Raw genomic sequence first — 16,678 nt, forward strand, 5'->3', positions numbered from 1 at the left:
TTAATTGACAACAAAATTTTGATAACATAGTTTTTAGAACAAATAGAAATACTTAACATTGTTTTTAGAACAAATAGAAATACTTGTTTCTTTATTTTGCAGTCGTTCTTACCTATACTGTATATATACTGTAATATCATATTCAATTTTCAGCCTGGACATCCTGCTGCTGGGTCTATGGAGATGAGGGAAGTTCTTTCTAAAGAATTAGAGAATGTTATCCTATCTGAGAAGTATGTAATTATAGTCTATCAATTACCCAAGCCTGTAGTAGTGTTTTTGTACAGTCTAAACCTGATTATAGAAATACTGTTTTTGTAAGATTTACCTTTTTGTTATTCAGAGGTAATTACTGAATCAAGACTACATTTACTGTGTCAGTTTTTGAAATTGTACAGACTTGTCTGAAACAACCATTTACTATAGGATTGAACAGCTATTTTCGGTCGTTCATGCATGTATGAACGGATTCTGGAGCTCCCAAACTCAGTGAATGGCCAATGGCCGTTCATGTAATGTTTGGGAGTGGGGAAATCCGTTCATACATGAATGGACGACTGAAAATAGCTGTTCAATCCTTATAATTCTATCCAACTGTCAAAGTTACTTTCTGAGAGCCTCAGTCAGTTATATTGATACACAGTGTTTATGTTTACGCTTCAATACACACACACATTCCTTTGCACACGTATGGGAGCGCAGACGAATATTTATACACATAATCGGCTGCACAATGACAGGGAAGGCGGCTTGGATGAAGTGATAGTTGGCATTGAAAAATACGAGATGTAAACAATTCAATAGGAATATAATTATTAAGGAAATACAACAAGAAAGAAGGAAAATTACAACAAGGTGTTTACAAGGGTTCAGTCAGACAGTTATATGTTTCTTTCCCTGAGCTGAAAATTACTCTCTGTAAACAAACTTTACCAGTAAAATCAATGTGCATGTAATAAACTATTCTTGCAGTTATGTTATGCCGTTCAGTTTGTTGCCACACTCTTTCGAACTACCCGGCTGCCATATTGATTTCAAGTTGACCGGCATTCATGCATGTATGAACAATCTGGCGAAGTTCATGCATGTATTAACTTTCTGGCAATGACGTTCTCGACCAATCAAAAACGGCTATAAGCATGAAGAATCTCATGATTAGAATTATTCCAGAATAGTAAGTTTCAAACTTCTTTTTTAAACATGCTGGAGTGGTACATCTAAAAAATGTGTAACAAAACCATTATGGAGTCCCTTTTACTACAAAAAATTTGGCCAAACAAAAGATTCTTATTCTCAATTCTGGAAAAATCTGTATACTTACTGTAAATTTATTTTCTTGACATCTATATATCCTTGATTTCAGAAGTAAAAAGACTGCATCAAGAAGACGAAGTAAACGATTGAATTGTAAGTATAGTAATAATGAAACATATTTTACATTTAAAGCTATTTATTCATGTAGAGAAAGCTCAACAATTTTTTTTCCCAAATATGTGGAAATATTCAAAACTTACCACGTAAGAAAAAGTTTTAATTTATTAGAATACATCAAGTATAAGAATAAACATTTTGAGCTTACAATTTTAAGTGAAGAAATTTTTAGTTTCTGATGGAAAAAATGCAGTTATTTTCTGATTGATTGAAATGAAGAATCATTAGCAAAATGAGAAAGAACCTCCACTTGTCATGGATATTGGTCATGACCTTTTTCTGGTACCCTGCAATTAGTATGAACCACACAACTGATTTGAGAAAGACGTTTAAATACAAAATCCCTGTGATGGCATTTAACGTAGTGCCATTCTCATATATATTTTTGTTATTATGCAGGTAGTGGTAATATGTCTGGTGATCTATCGTGTAGCAACGATAAAATCAACTCTTCACGTCAGAACAGATGGAGTCTTCAAGGCAAGTGATGTGTTATGAATCATCAAATTTGTGCTGCTTTTATTATAACTTAAATCATTGATTGAATTGGTCTTAGATGAAAAGAAAATAGGTGAAAACAATATTAAATGTACCCCCACTCAACAAGTGGTTGGTCTATTGCAGTCATCTTGTCCATCTGTCTGTCTGAATTTTGTTGCAATTATTGCAGCGTCCAATGGATGGAATGATATTAAATTTGGTGCGTAGTTTTATATAGACAGGGTATACATTGTACGTGATTTTGGATGCTCTCCAATATCAATTTCCTGTACGAGTGGGGATATACCCAGTATGTCAACACCTTCAACTTCATGTTAAGCTTGTGATAATGGCCTGGATAAAAGAATGAATAAGATGAATTATTTGATGATAATTTGGTTTAGGTACCTATTAATGGATTTCATTTTATGAGTGTCATTTTTTATTGATTACTTGAAGTTGTTTTTTTTTTTTACTCATTTTGAAAGCATAAAATTTACTTTATAGATGAAAGTAAAGGTGAAAAGAAAACTCCTTCCAGTTCAGGTATTTAATGACAGTTTTTGTTCAAACAAATGAAGATTTTGATCTGTATATTTTCTTCATAGTTGATTTAATTAGTTTTTTTTTTGTTTCTTGTTTCTTGTTTTTTGTATTTTTTTCTGTTTCACTTTGGTAAGTCACATTTGTGTGTGTGTGTGTGTTTTCTGTGATGAAAATGGTTCTATTTTGAAGAAATGAAATGTGTGTGCTAAATGTACGTATCAGAAAATATAACTTTTGAAGAAATTTCACTTCATAATTTTTCTGTGAAACAAATAATCCATTATATCTGTTTCAGACAAGTCTGCGGAGAATCATTCTGCCCCAGAGCCTTCACAGAGTGTCCAAGTAACATGGGATGACCATACTGGCAGGTATAACAGCTTTTATGACAATTTATAAGAATAAACCTATGGATAAATATTTGTAGATGTGTGCTGTAAATTGAATAATTATTACCATGGTTTTTATTGCAAAAATTTTAAGTTGCATTATGAAGTTATAAACATTACTGAAGTTTGTTTTTTCTTTTAAAAGGTCAGAAAACTGTTAATTAAAGGTTTACATTGCATGTAAACTTTATAAAAGATCGTTGCAAACAGATAATAGTTTTTGTTAAGAAGAATAAAACAATGAATTTACATTAAATTTTAAGATTGAAGTGATGAAGCTAATATGTTACTTCCTTGTGGTGTAACAGTTGGAAATTGAATATTTTGTTTTTTGACTCATGTTTTAGAATGGAACAACAAAAGCTGGCACACAAACTTGAGAGAGCCTGTAGTCCTACACAGGATGTAGCAGAGTTCCTGGATGGAGAATTCTCTGAGGAGGAGGAAGATATAGACTATGATGCCATGGAGAAAGGCGAAGAAGAACAACCACAGGTATACATAATTGGTAGTCATTTTAAGAAAAAAAAAAGATCTATTTCCCATGCAGTCTAGATTATTGGAGGTGATGCAAGTACACATTAAAATTCTTATTAACATATTATATTTTATTGGTAGTCATTTTTAGAGAAATAAAAAGATTTGTCTCCCATGCAGTCTAGTTTATTGGAGGTGATAAAAATACACATAAAATTCTAATTAACATATTTTTTCCCTCAAAATCGTAAAGTTCAAGCAATTTTAAATGGTCATTGTTTACAAGTAAGCTCAAGAAGGATTTGTAGCAAACTAAATTTACATGTAATTAGCCAGACCAGAGAAATATTGTATACCATTCCAAAACAATATGCACTGGTATGCTCCATTTTCTTTCTTAATTTGCTAGAGTGATTTGATTCCTATCATTGGAGCATGAAATTGTGGAGTCTATACACTTTTAATATTATATTCCTTGAATCTGTTGTATAGGTTTCCTCTTTTGTTACGGAATATTGACCAATGATGTGGTAAAATATTTCAAAGTTTCATGTTTCTAATGTGCTTCTGTTCACCGACTTCTCTGTGTGTATTCCTTTAATCAAAATATTGTATAGTGAATTCATTTTCTGATACTAGCCATGAATATAATTTGATATTGAACATATGTGTGTTTCTCTACAGATTTATATTGAAGAAAGAGTACCAACACCAGAAGGACCATCATTAGGTAGATGTTTAATTTAGTCAACACAACTTTTTGTGGAAACAAAAACTTCCTGTTTTTTCTCAAGTACATAATTCCATCCTTCCCTCCAAGATTTGTACCACCGTACAACTTAGGTCCCCCATTGAAACTTGAAAAAATTCACATCAAAGGAATCTTAAGTTATTAAAAGCCATCTGTTGATTTTCAGTTCAGTAGGTGCGTGGTCAAGGTCTGTGCTTCATGAAGCTTTATTTTTATATTGGGGTCCATTTTCATAAAACAACTACTTCCTGTTAACCAAGGACTTTGTTTATTTTCCTTATATAGTGATTGAAAACAGGAGTATCACTATTGAGTCATTGCTCACAGCTTACTTGTTTTTGCTACGCGGGAGAGGTCACAGAAATACTGGTGTCAGTCCGTCTGTCCAGTCACACTTGTGGATGCAACTCCTTGGAAAGCCTTGATGGATTTTTTTCACACTTTGTAGGATTGTTAGTCACCATTTATAGTTGATTATAATGCACAGACATTTTGATTCAACAAATTTTACAGGAGTTATGGGACTTTTGCACTTCATTTTTTTTTCGCTGCAGTGGGGAATGATGGCTGGAAGTTGCTTGTTTATCTTTCTTTTTTTACAATGTAAGACAATGTACCTTGACTTGTACTGTATGTTTACAGCATTCCATAAAACCACGTCAAAGACTGAGAGCAAGATACCATCCCCAGAACCGGTTCATATAAAAGATGAGGAGGAAGAGGCAGCTATTATTGATAAACCACCACCTGTGTTCATTATGTCAGGTCTTTCTCAAGCAGTAAGTTATTGCTTTCCACTCAAAAAATTGTATTGACTTCCAGTGGATGGGTTGATGAAATTACTATGTACTTTATATAGGTGGGATATATGATCTTTGATGTTCTCCAATATCAACTTTCTCATTTGTTGGATTGCTCGACAAGTGGGGTATATCTAGTTTGACAATTCGTGCAACTTCATGATTGAATTATTTTTTGCATTAAAGCTGGAGTTTTATGGAAATCTTATCATTACAACTAATCCTTGCGGTATATATTAATAGGAGAAAGATGATTACGGTGCTTTAGTGGAACAGCTAGGAGGAAAAGTTTTAGAATCTCTACATTTTGAATGTTCATGTACACATCTGGTCATAGGTAAGACAAATTGTTCAGAACATGCATGTAAATTAGAGAAACTGAAGAGCTTTTATTACTACATGTACATCACTGGCTACATTAAACAGTCTAGGAGTTCCAAGTCATTTTAAAACTATATCTCCATTCTTTTACATTGATTGTACATGTAGATTTCATGTTTAGAAGTTTTGATAATGAAATATTCACCAGTATTGCAGCAACGGTTAGAAGTGATATTGGTAATGCTATTTAGCATGTCTTTTAAAAATAAGTCTACTTATATTTACTTTTTTTATATTGACCACATTTGAATGTAAGTACAATGTCTGAAAATTTCGTTGTCATGGCGATTGCCTGAAAAAGTGTTGAGATATTAAGATTAAGAAAAAATAAGAAGTCATCAAACTGCATGTAATAGAGCATGATGTTCTAGTATCAATCAGTAGTTTTAAATTTTCTTGCTGTTTTTGCAAAAAGCTTATGCTATAAATTAAACTGTTTGGATTTTCAGGTGATCTTTGACTTCATACAAGTTAATTTAACTGATAATTGATTTTTTGTTCTCAGGCAATCCTACAAGAAATGAGAAGTTTTTGGCCAGTGTTGCCTCGGGGAAGTGGGTTCTGCATAAATCATACTTTGAAGCATGTCGACAGGAAGGAAAATTTGTTCAGGTACAATTACTTTTGAATAAATATAACATAAAATTTGAAATAGGTATGGTAGTCCAGTGGTTAGAGTACTATCCTTTCAATCTCTATGTCTGACACCACTGTGTGCTCCTCCCCAGCAAGTGTCAAGGACTCGCATATAAACCTCAGTCATAGCTCCGTGGATTGAACAGTTTTGCTTGTATTCTAAACCTGTGATTAAATTTTTGTGACTACTTAAATTTTGTGAGAGATTTCTATATGGGGGAAACCATTCTCCCTCAGCCTATTCTTGATATGGAATTCATTTGTCCACTCTGTATATCAAAATTAAGGTTTTGACATGCTTGTTAAAGCTCACATGTTGACATTGTAAATTTCACCATCTTGAGTGGAGAAATAATGTAAATCACTCATTACTAAAGGAGAATTTATATTTATACACCTGTCATCTTACACCCTTTATAAGGAAATTATTCAATGATGGTTTAATTTTTATTTTAGGAAGATTTTTATGAATGGGGAGGTGAAGGAACCAAAAGTTTAATCACCAACCCAATGACCTTGAACCTAGCTATTGCTGCCCACAAATGGAGGGTCAAAGTTCAAAGTGCATTGCAGGTAAATATATTTCACAGTCAATGCTCTTGGCTGTGAGCTTTGTTCAATGCATAAGACAGCTATATAGTTAATACCAATTTTGGCAACAGAAAATCAGTCAAGGTTTTAGTTTGTTGTTGAACTGAGTTTATTTTTTTTTTAAATCTTGTTAAATGTCTTCATGGAAAGATACCTATCAAACTTGTCAAATGAATTTCAAAGGATTTTCCTGTGAAGTGTGTATTACTTGTAACATGAATTGGCATGTACTCATTTATGAACTTTTATAATGGCTTATTCTGAATATCTGTAAATGAATTAAATGCAGGTTCTTCCTGGCTGAAATATGTGTTATTGTTTAAAGAAAGCTTATTTCATGTCTATTAAATTGCAACTTCTTGTATTGAACAAAATGCTTTATTGAAATAATGGATGAGTATTATTGATAATGTAGTGTGCTAACTGAAGTCATATTTGGCAAGCATGCTTTTAATTAGTTTTTGAATGGATTGAAAAACTGCACTTGTGATCACAGTACTGTTCAATAAACAATTACCCCTCCCTCTTGATTCTTTCATTAGAACTTTTTTTATTTGTTGTTTTTTTTTCAGTCAAGCAATCAATACCCAGGGGCTTTTGATGGATGGACTGTGTTGTTGAACTGTGACAGAAACAAAGATGATAACTTCAAAAGGTTGTTAGAGGCTGGTGGTGCTACAGTCTTAGCTAATAAGTAAGTCTTGTAGTAATTACATCTCTCTTATCTAAACCAGAGAATGGCATTACACAATTACGGCCCTCTGAGGAGTAAATATCCAAAGTTGTCAACCCGAACTAGGGTTATTTCCTTGAGGGCATAGCAGAAGGGAATAACCTTAGTGAGGTTGACAATTTTGGATATTCAGCGAATTAGAGTGCTGTAATTGTTTTATTATACCGAACAAACAAAGGACTGACAAAAATGCATGGTTTCAAATTTTTTAGATGGGTTATTCACCTGCTGTTGTATTTTTGATAGGTTTTTCATTGTTGAATAATAGGATTATTCAATGATAGCATGAATTTTGAGGGTTATTCAACCTTTCTTGTGATTTAATCAAAAAGTATCCAAATTAATCTATGTCACATGATTAAATTTCATCCAATAGAATTAATCCTTTATTATGTAAGGTATAACAATAAAGGTTATCCTCTTGCTCATGACATGTGAAACTACCATATACGGACAAGTCATAGTTAAATTATACTTGCCCAGAGGACAACCTAGATTTCAATCTGGGCAAGTGAAATGTTAATCAACTTGCCCGATAGGACAAGCAAGGTTCATAAAATGTTAACATCATACACTTTAAGCCTTCGCTTTCTCAGAGGCTTTCCTAAATTTTTGGTTTAGAGTCCAAAGAGTTTAGACATAATTCACTGAAGATGAGTAAACTTTCATTTATTGCATTTTGCTATTTCAGACCACCATATGAAGAGAATATCAAGGCAACTCATGCTTTTGTTGATATGAACAAGAAACCTTTAGGACAGGTAGTGCATAGTTAATTCTGAAATAAAATCTATTGTTTCAATTGCTTTTGTATTCTCAATGTTTTTTTATTAGTATTTATGTTCAGTGAACAAAGGAGGGATAAAGTTTTAGCCAGTTGACAAGTTCACTCATCCATGTTTCAGTAGGAATTTCAATGCTTTGATTTTTTCCAGCATTTTCTTGTTTGTAAGTGTATAATCAACATCCATATTTACATCGATACAATCTGGCTTAATCGTCATGAACTCAAATATACACCTTATTGAGAAACCATATTTCAAAGATATAGTCTTTATGCAAAATAGGGACTATTAATTTCAAAGTTGTTGGAAATATTTGAAATTATTGTAGTTTTTAAAATAAATTCTGGTACATAATGTTATCAATATCTCATTCCAGTCTGACCTACAGATCCTGCTAGACAATAAAATCATGTGTTTAAAGCCTGAATACATCGCTGCTCACCTTACTGACAATCCTTCGCCAAACCCAGAGGATTACTTCCCTTCTGAAGTCTCTACAGTGCTATCTATGTTAGTTGCTCCATTAGGGTTAAATGATTGTCTTTGATTTCAGCAAAAATCTTATTTTAGGGGTTCAATGCTGAAATGCCAACTTCAACCATGTTTTTTTAGATTTTATTTTAGATCTTTTTTTGCAATTTTGCCCATATTGAAGTTCTAGGGATCCAAATAAAATTTCATTTCATTTCAACATCTCGTTAGTTCATCAATATGCTGCATTTAATGTGTATTATGATTTTTAAATTTAAACCTTTGCAGATAAAAACCCTATTTCAACTCAAAATATTTAGTGCTTTGACCACATTCATTCTGTGTAAAATATTTTGAAACTATACAAATTCAAAGGTACAATGTATATTTGGCTAGAATCCAGTGTCCATACTCGCATAAACTGTTCAGAGTCTTCCTTGGTGGTCATATAAAGCTGCACCATGCTCCATAAAAAAAAATTTCCTACATATGTATGTAATACTTTTGTTTACTGCATCTGAGTTTGGCCTTTAATTATATTTTGTTGTATTTGGTGTCTGCAATCAAGTATATATAAGTCAGTATATTAAATTTTCCGAAATAACTACCAACATTTTTTACTTTCAGATCAACAGGTTCTGAACGGAGTAAAAGGAAAGCCCCATCATCTATTTCTTCTACGTCTGACAGTGAGAGTAATAGAAGTAAAAGATCCCGGAGAAGATGAAATGTGCCTTCTGTTAACTTTCTGCATCTTGATCTTTCTCTCTATGTTCTAATAAATTTTTATCAGTTATTTTTATTTTGTATTTTACACTGATTCATTTTATCTACCCATCAAATAGTGGAAGTACTATGGTACACATGTACGTCAATGTCCATCTGTCCATCAGTTGTAAACATGTTGTACCACTTCTTTATAAGGCCTAGTTCAATATACTTGGAACTCGACATTTTTTTTTAAAACAAGGGTCTAACAGGCTGCAGTTAGAATAACATTTGATTGTTAGTTTCAGAGTTTTGGGACTTTATCAATATAAAAGGGAAGGTCTAGATTTTACACGTCACACCATATCTTGAAAATACTAGGTAGAATTTACATCAAACTTTATAAAATTTTTAGAGGCCTGTATACTTCTGGGGAAAATGTTGACTCCTCATTCAGGATTTATTGATGTTTTCATGAAAAACAGGGATTTCATATGCCTTCAAAAATACCTATAATGTGAATTATTTCAATCTTTATACAACTGCTTATTATAAGGTATGATGGTCTGTATACTTTTTGGTAAAAATTCTATTTTTTTTTTTTTGCTTAAAAAAAATTGGTCTTTTGCATGTCACACTATATCTTGAGAATGCTTTATCTTAATGGCTTCTGACTTAACAGAGCTTCTTAGGTATAATGATCTCTTGGTCCGTTTGCTTTTTCATGAAAATGTTCTGCCTTTTTTTCTTTTTTTTTTCCCCCAAGTAAGAATTTTCTGTTTGCTTCAAGGTGAGAATGTGCTTATCATGCATTTATGGCACATGCATTTCTATATCTACTGGATGCTACAAAGCCATTTAAATATTTTTTCTAGTTGAATGACATGCTTTTCTTTTGGTAAATCCACTTGTCTCTTTCACACCTGAGGTGTATTAATGTTTTTCAAATTATTTTTTCTACTGATGATAGGTAAGAACCTGGTGCACTTCCTTCCTCAAGATACTAACTTCATAATAATATTGTTGTACATGTCATTTGATATATTTTGGTTTATTCCTTTCTGTCAATTCACACATCTGACAATTTAAAAAAGCTATAGGAGAAATTATAAAAAAATATTTTTTTTTGGTACAATGTTTGTCATCATGGAAAGAAGTTCCCTTTTCATTTTTTAAACTGTTTTTTATTTCATCTTTCTGAGATACACTAAACATATCAACCTTATTACATTACTAAAATATTTCCTTCCTAGATAATCACACAATTTTAATAGTTTAGAAAGTGCTTCATTGATAGTGTTCAATGATAAATTATGTAAGTTACAGTTTGGTGTATACTATCCATATCTAGTTTACTCAAGTATGAGTTTACTGTAATTAGTGTGATTATTTTATTATCTAAAAAGATTTCATTAACTAATCCCATAACCCCCCCACCCCCCACCCCAAGTACCTATATTTCTCCCATGGTTTGGGGTTTTCATATACCTTTCAAAAATCCATCTTTTGCTGGAATATTGAACAATTAGAGTTAAATATTGATAAACTAACATAAACGAAAATTAATCAATTGTATGAATAACAAGATTGTGAACAATTAGTCTTTGGACATGGAGGGTTCACCATGCACCCCCCTTCCCACACACAGTATCTCATCAACTTCATGGTGGTTTCCAGGTACATTTATACTTCTCATTACCAAATCAATTTGTCGCCAAAGAATATTCTCAGATTTTTTTTAGTATGCCTATATTTGTACCCCTGTGGGTCAAAAAGACAAGATTTTTGTGACTCAATTGTTCGAGCATCTCTTTCTTCCTGGGACTGCATATGTAAAGAAACTAAATACATATAAGTATCAGCATGTAGACCAATTTCAGCTTTACAATGATATGAAAAACATTGCGGTAACACTTCGAGTTTGGGAATAAAATTAAAAAAAGAACCCTATCCTACCGAAAAATCACTTAAATTGTCATTTTGTTCAATGTCAAAACCCATGGAGTATTTATCTTTCAGTAAAAAAAATGTCTTATTTGGTATTTTCTGCTTAGTATTATCACAATCGATACTTCTGGGGTTGTTTTGATGACTTGTGGCAATTTTTTTTAGTCAGAATTGATAAAAAAGAAATGCAAAAAATGGGATTTTTGATTTCCTATTATATAGAGTAGTAGCTTTCTAATGAGCCCAAGTTATAAATATTTGAACTTTTCCAAGTCCCATTAGATGAAAAATTGCCACCCCTACCCATAACAAAATACCTCAACAAAAACAGAATGTTAATTTTCAGACATATTGGGTACTAGTGTTTTTTTTCAGGTTTGTATTTTTCAGTTTCAGGGTAACAATCATGAGTTTTTCATAACTAGAGGCTCAAGAGAGCCTGAATCACTCACCTGTTTAACTATATGCTTATTTGAAAAACTTGAGGAATGAGACAGGCTAAGTTAAAATCAACTAAATTGTCAAATGCAAGAAATGCTTTTCATAGCATTTTCATGACTTGAACCAGAATTTTGCTTAAGGCAACAATTTTTGAATTTTTTTCAAAAACCTATCTTATGACCCCTAAGTTCCATTTTTAGAACAGGCAGCCATATCTATTCACGGATTAAAAATCACAACAGTCAATTTGAGCACAATATACTAAAGAACTATTATGCTTATTTCATTCAACAATCTAGAATGGTTTTAGAGAAGATTTTCAAAGTTGCACATGCGAAAAACGCAAAAAAAAACTTTCAGGGGCCGTAACTGCTACATCAGTTGAACAATCGTTTTGAAAATTTTGGCATAGGTCCGTCTCATGATGCTGAACAATATTACTCGTGCCAGAAATTTGCTAAAGGCAACGGTTTTTGAGTTATTTGCAAAAAAAACTGCAATCTGACCCCTATGTTCTATTTTTAGTAACAGCGGCCATATTTTTTCATGAATCAAAAGTCCCAATGGTCATTTTGTGCAGAACGCCCTAAGGAACCATCATGCCAAGTTTACAAACCTGTCAGTCCAGTAGATTCAGAGGAGAAGATTTTTTTTTAATTTGTCCACGACGACGACGGACGCCGAGTGATGGCATAAGCTCACCTGGCCAGAGGCCAAGTGAGCTTATGCCATCACTCGGCGTCCGTATACAGCTATATCATAACTCATAATTGTAAAAAGCACTTTGTCAGATGTGTTATTGTGTCTGCGAGACACAAATGATGCCCCTGCATGTGGTTTTGAGTAAAACTCAGCATAGCTGAACGAAATTTAAACTCAATCTGTAATTAATCATGACAGACTCGCATACCAAAAACCAGTCAAATATCTTCAAGCATTTACCCAAAAAAAGCGAAAAACTTGATACAATTTTTAAAGTGCAGGGCCCATTATTTTGGTAAAACTCAGCGTAGAAGAATGAAACTTATACTCGATTTGTAACTTATCATGACAGACTCGCATACCAAAAAGCAGTTCAATATCTTCAAGGGTTTAAAAAAAAAGTGCGGAAAACTAATTTCCATGGAATTTTTTAAGTCCAGGGCCCATATTTTTGGTAAAACTCAGTGTTGCGGAACGAAACTTTAACTCATTCTGTAACTAATCATGACAGACTCGCATACAAAAAAATCTGTTTAATATCTTCAAGGGTTTACAACAAAAGTGCGGAAAACTGTTATTTCCATGGAATTTTTTAAATCCAGGCCCATAATTTTGGTAAAACTCAGCGTAGCGGAACAAAACTTTAACTCATTCTGTAACTAATCATGACAGACTCACATACAAAAAATCAGTTCAATATCTTCAAGGGTTTTTAAAAAAAAGCGGAAAACTTATGGGACGGACGGACAGGGGTAAAATAATATGCCCCCCAACTTATCGTTGCGGGGGCATAAAAACAACACTAGTATACATTACACAAGTACACAAAGAAAGAAATACCAGAAGTTAATCGAAATACCAGCTTCAGACCAGTTTAAACCTACAAAAATTTGTGCCCTCATCGTATGTAATATCAAACCCAATTCTTCCCATGCGGGGTTGAGAACCATTGTTCATCAAAAGTATTACAAACAGGTACAAACTGTGACATGCCGAAAACTTAATATAGTGTGCAAGTTTCTTCATAATGACCTTGTTAAACCAAATAATGCTATCTTTATGACAAGCCGTTGTGAAATTCCTTCCCTATAGTGTAAAACCATAAAATATAGCGTGGGAGATACCTGCACATATTAATCGTTTACATCTGTATTTGAGAATGAAATACAGCGTAGCGGCGGGTGGAGGGCAAAATTGTACTGAAAATTATGGGTCTCCTCCCTCTAAAAAAATCTTCAAGAAGGCAGGAAATGGATTTCGGGAATATTCAATTCGAATTGTCACAGATAATTATAAATTGTAAAAAATAAATAATTATCCATATGTTCGATTTCATTGAAAATTGGGAGCGCACATGGGCTCGAGTTTGTGAAAGGTAGTAAGTTTTTAAAATGCGCCCAAATGTAATTCGGCCTATTGATCAAACTCACGAGCCTGTGGGGGATCGAGCGATGTTCATATCGTGTGCACGTTATTTTAACTTTCAAGTTGTTTTTGAGTTACGGTAATGCCATACACAATTCCGAGTTCACGTCACTGACTTGTAATTATATATAACTACTAAATGTCCATCATTATTCAAAATCAACAAAGAACGTGTTATACTATCATATGCAATAGCACTTGGGAGATTGATTTCATCTTCTTTGTTCAACACAACACAGCTCTGTGAACCATCTACCTCAATTTTATGCACGGTGTTCGATAAATATCCAGACACGTATATTTCACCACTATCCATTACAGAAACTCCATTTAGGTATTCCAAACCTGCCGGTGAACATTGAAAAAGTTTGGTCCCTTTCATATCAACACAGTAAATTTCCTTTGACAACAGTGCACCCCCTACCACACTTCCATCAGGCCTACCACAAATAATCTGCTTTCCAGTGATCCCAGGAAGCTTGGCTTCGACCGTAAAGTCGTTATTCATGAAAATGAGACCAACGTTTTTACAATTGACGACCAATTTATTCTTTGCAAAAGCTATTCCATGGCATTCATCTTCCACTTTTATCTGTTTTGACACTTTCTTTTCCTTTAGATCTATTATAACTATCTTTTTCTCGCTTGCTAGTGTCATGGCAATATTATCATTTTCCATGACAGCAGTATGCAATGGGTTGTGTGAAAGTTCCATTTCAAGTAACGGAGCTCCATTTTGGTCAAATATTTCTAGTCTTCGGTTGTTTAGGTTGACAAGAACAATGTCCCCATTGTCTAAGGCCTTAATGTCTAAAGACGAATGAAAATCGTTTTCTTTTTCAATGCTAAATTCGCCAACTTTTTGAAGGAGTTTTGTTAATTTACTGTCCATACTTTTAGGAGAATCCTTCTCGATCATATCGTTTATTATAGCTTCTTCGAAATTTTCAATAGTTTTTGAATATTTAACTTGCGTGTGCGCGAGTTTGAGTCCTTTAAAGACGCCAAGCGCAGCATCAGGGACTACCAAAGACAGTGTAGCATATTCAATGCTTTTCTCCGTTTTCGATGCATGCTTTTCGATGACTGAAAAATTGCTATTTAATTTCGATAGATAGACGTAGGACTGCAAACTGGTTTCTTCTTTTGCCAATTCCTCAACACCTTTAACCCAGTAAGTTATTGTGTCCATTTTCTTCTGAACACCCAATTCCCTCTGTTTTACAGCAATCAATTCTTTGTTGTGGAGATCATTAAATTCATCTCGGATTTTATTTTCAATTTCATCTACATGAGTATCAATTTGTATTCTAAGTCTACGAATGTCATTTTCAAATTGATCCTTTTGCTTGGACAAGAACTTCCGTCCCGCGCAAAAATCTGTTTGCAAAACATATAAAAGAGATAAAGTTTTGTTCATTCTTTTCAGAATATCGGCCATTTTGATGCCGAAATCTTTATCATTGGCAAACGGCTCCATGACCTCCATGCTGCACGTGTGCTTATGTGAGACTCGTTTGCACTCAGCACAACAAGGAGCATCGTGGTCTATACAGTAAAACAGGTAGGCTTGATTAGGGTGCATTCGACAATTGAAATCCATTACTGGAAAGCTAAATGAGGAAATGTTTTCATAAAATATAAGTCAAAGCATTTTATGAGTATACAATAGATCTGAAACATAATTCCAGGTAGATGTCTATACTAAATGATTTAGAAAATTGTCATTGATCATCATTTATAAGTTTATACGTCATTTCTGTAATTTAAGAAAATAAATAACAACAAACAACCACGGGATAATATTAACATAATAGGACAACTAAACTCGGCCACCAATAAGTTCAAAACGCAATGTCAAAACTCTACAAAAAAAGGATAGACATGTTGCAAAATTTTATATGGAACACTTGGCACGAGCTGCGTGCAGGTGTGCAATTATCAAAACATTCTAAAAATCAAGTTAAAACTTACCAAAATCACATTTGAGCAAACACAATTTGTTTAAACCAAAACCCAAGACAGCTTTGTGTTATCAAGTCCTCATTCTCGATAAAACAAAAGCGGTAACAGTGTGAATCATATTATAGAGTGTGTTACACATGAATGGATTCTTTTGTTTCACTGACGTATACGATTTATTTAGCAAGTAAATTTAAACCATTCTTTCAGTTGGGTGTATTTCAGTTATCTTTTGTTACTGCTAAACATGCAGATAGCATAATGGCAGGTTGTAAGTCTTCAAAATCTACCGGCACATAAATATTTCACAAAAATGCAATTTAAAACAAATCAAAGTATCTTTATTGTACGGATTTTAGCAGGAGTATATTTTGGAATGCACCATTTTGATTTACCATTTTCTTAATAAGTACCAGTCCATATAAAACCCGGACACTGCCAATAGTAAAGTGATTCATTGTTTAGAAAAACCCAACCAACAAACAATGCTTTTTTCAGTCTACATATGCCATACTTTTACATAATGATAATCATTTCTGCATTCAGATCTGCACTTTCCAGAAAATCATACATTTATTTACCACTAAAACCAACCATATCAAGAACGATAACTCTTGTAAAGTGCCAATTTCAGTACAATCTATATAATTTTTATCCCAAAAGTGCAATAACCAAACAAAAAACTATGACTTGTTATGTGATCAGTAACTCTTTCTGAACAATAAATAAAACTGAATTTGTTGGTTTTTGACATGTATGAATCACCTTCTGTCAGATTTTTATAAAGACTGCTACTTAAATGAAAAAGGAGTGATAACAAAATCATTTCAATAAAGTTGCTAGACAAAAAACACAGTATTTCGATGCAATTTTTTTATTTCATGCAAAATATCCTTCATGATATATTGATAATATGTATGATGACTATGTCAAAGAGACAACAACCCCACCATGATGAAAATGTCAGCCCAAAGCCAGCCCAGCCCATAGATCATATCCCTGTAAAGAAATATTTGCATGGC

General features: G+C 33.2%; 2 protein-coding genes across 2 annotated transcripts in view; one reads left to right on the top strand and one right to left on the bottom strand.

Annotated features, from left to right (window-relative positions):
• Positions 1-9,267, top strand: part of LOC148614543 (DNA topoisomerase 2-binding protein 1-like) — a 31,331-nt gene extending 22,064 nt beyond the window's left edge. Inside the window, exons 29-43 of the mRNA XM_088588692.1 lie at positions 154-233; positions 1,364-1,407; positions 1,831-1,911; positions 2,419-2,457; positions 2,753-2,828; positions 3,194-3,341; positions 4,008-4,053; positions 4,717-4,853; positions 5,118-5,211; positions 5,761-5,867; positions 6,348-6,464; positions 7,055-7,176; positions 7,907-7,976; positions 8,377-8,510; positions 9,099-9,267. Coding sequence (XP_088444818.1) covers positions 154-233; positions 1,364-1,407; positions 1,831-1,911; positions 2,419-2,457; positions 2,753-2,828; positions 3,194-3,341; positions 4,008-4,053; positions 4,717-4,853; positions 5,118-5,211; positions 5,761-5,867; positions 6,348-6,464; positions 7,055-7,176; positions 7,907-7,976; positions 8,377-8,510; positions 9,099-9,198 — 1,395 coding nt within the window. The 3' untranslated portion in view covers positions 9,199-9,267. The remainder of the gene's footprint in view (positions 1-153; positions 234-1,363; positions 1,408-1,830; positions 1,912-2,418; positions 2,458-2,752; positions 2,829-3,193; positions 3,342-4,007; positions 4,054-4,716; positions 4,854-5,117; positions 5,212-5,760; positions 5,868-6,347; positions 6,465-7,054; positions 7,177-7,906; positions 7,977-8,376; positions 8,511-9,098) is intronic.
• Positions 9,268-13,796: 4,529 nt separating this feature from the next.
• On the bottom strand, positions 13,797-15,772 carry LOC148614544 (uncharacterized). Its single transcript, XM_088588697.1, has 2 exons — positions 15,669-15,772; positions 13,797-15,307 (listed from the first exon to the last, which is right to left on the bottom strand). The coding sequence occupies exon 2, from the start codon at positions 15,295-15,297 to the stop codon at positions 13,798-13,800; it is 1,500 nt and encodes a 499-aa protein (XP_088444823.1). The 5' UTR covers positions 15,298-15,307; positions 15,669-15,772; the 3' UTR covers position 13,797.
• Positions 15,773-16,678: the final 906 nt, after the last annotated feature.

Source organism: Perna viridis, chromosome 6, assembly GCF_037379345.1.
Source record: "Perna viridis isolate PV_CMFRI_1.1 ecotype Kerala chromosome 6, ASM3737934v1, whole genome shotgun sequence".
Classification (NCBI taxonomy): Eukaryota; Metazoa; Mollusca; class Bivalvia; order Mytilida; family Mytilidae; genus Perna; species Perna viridis.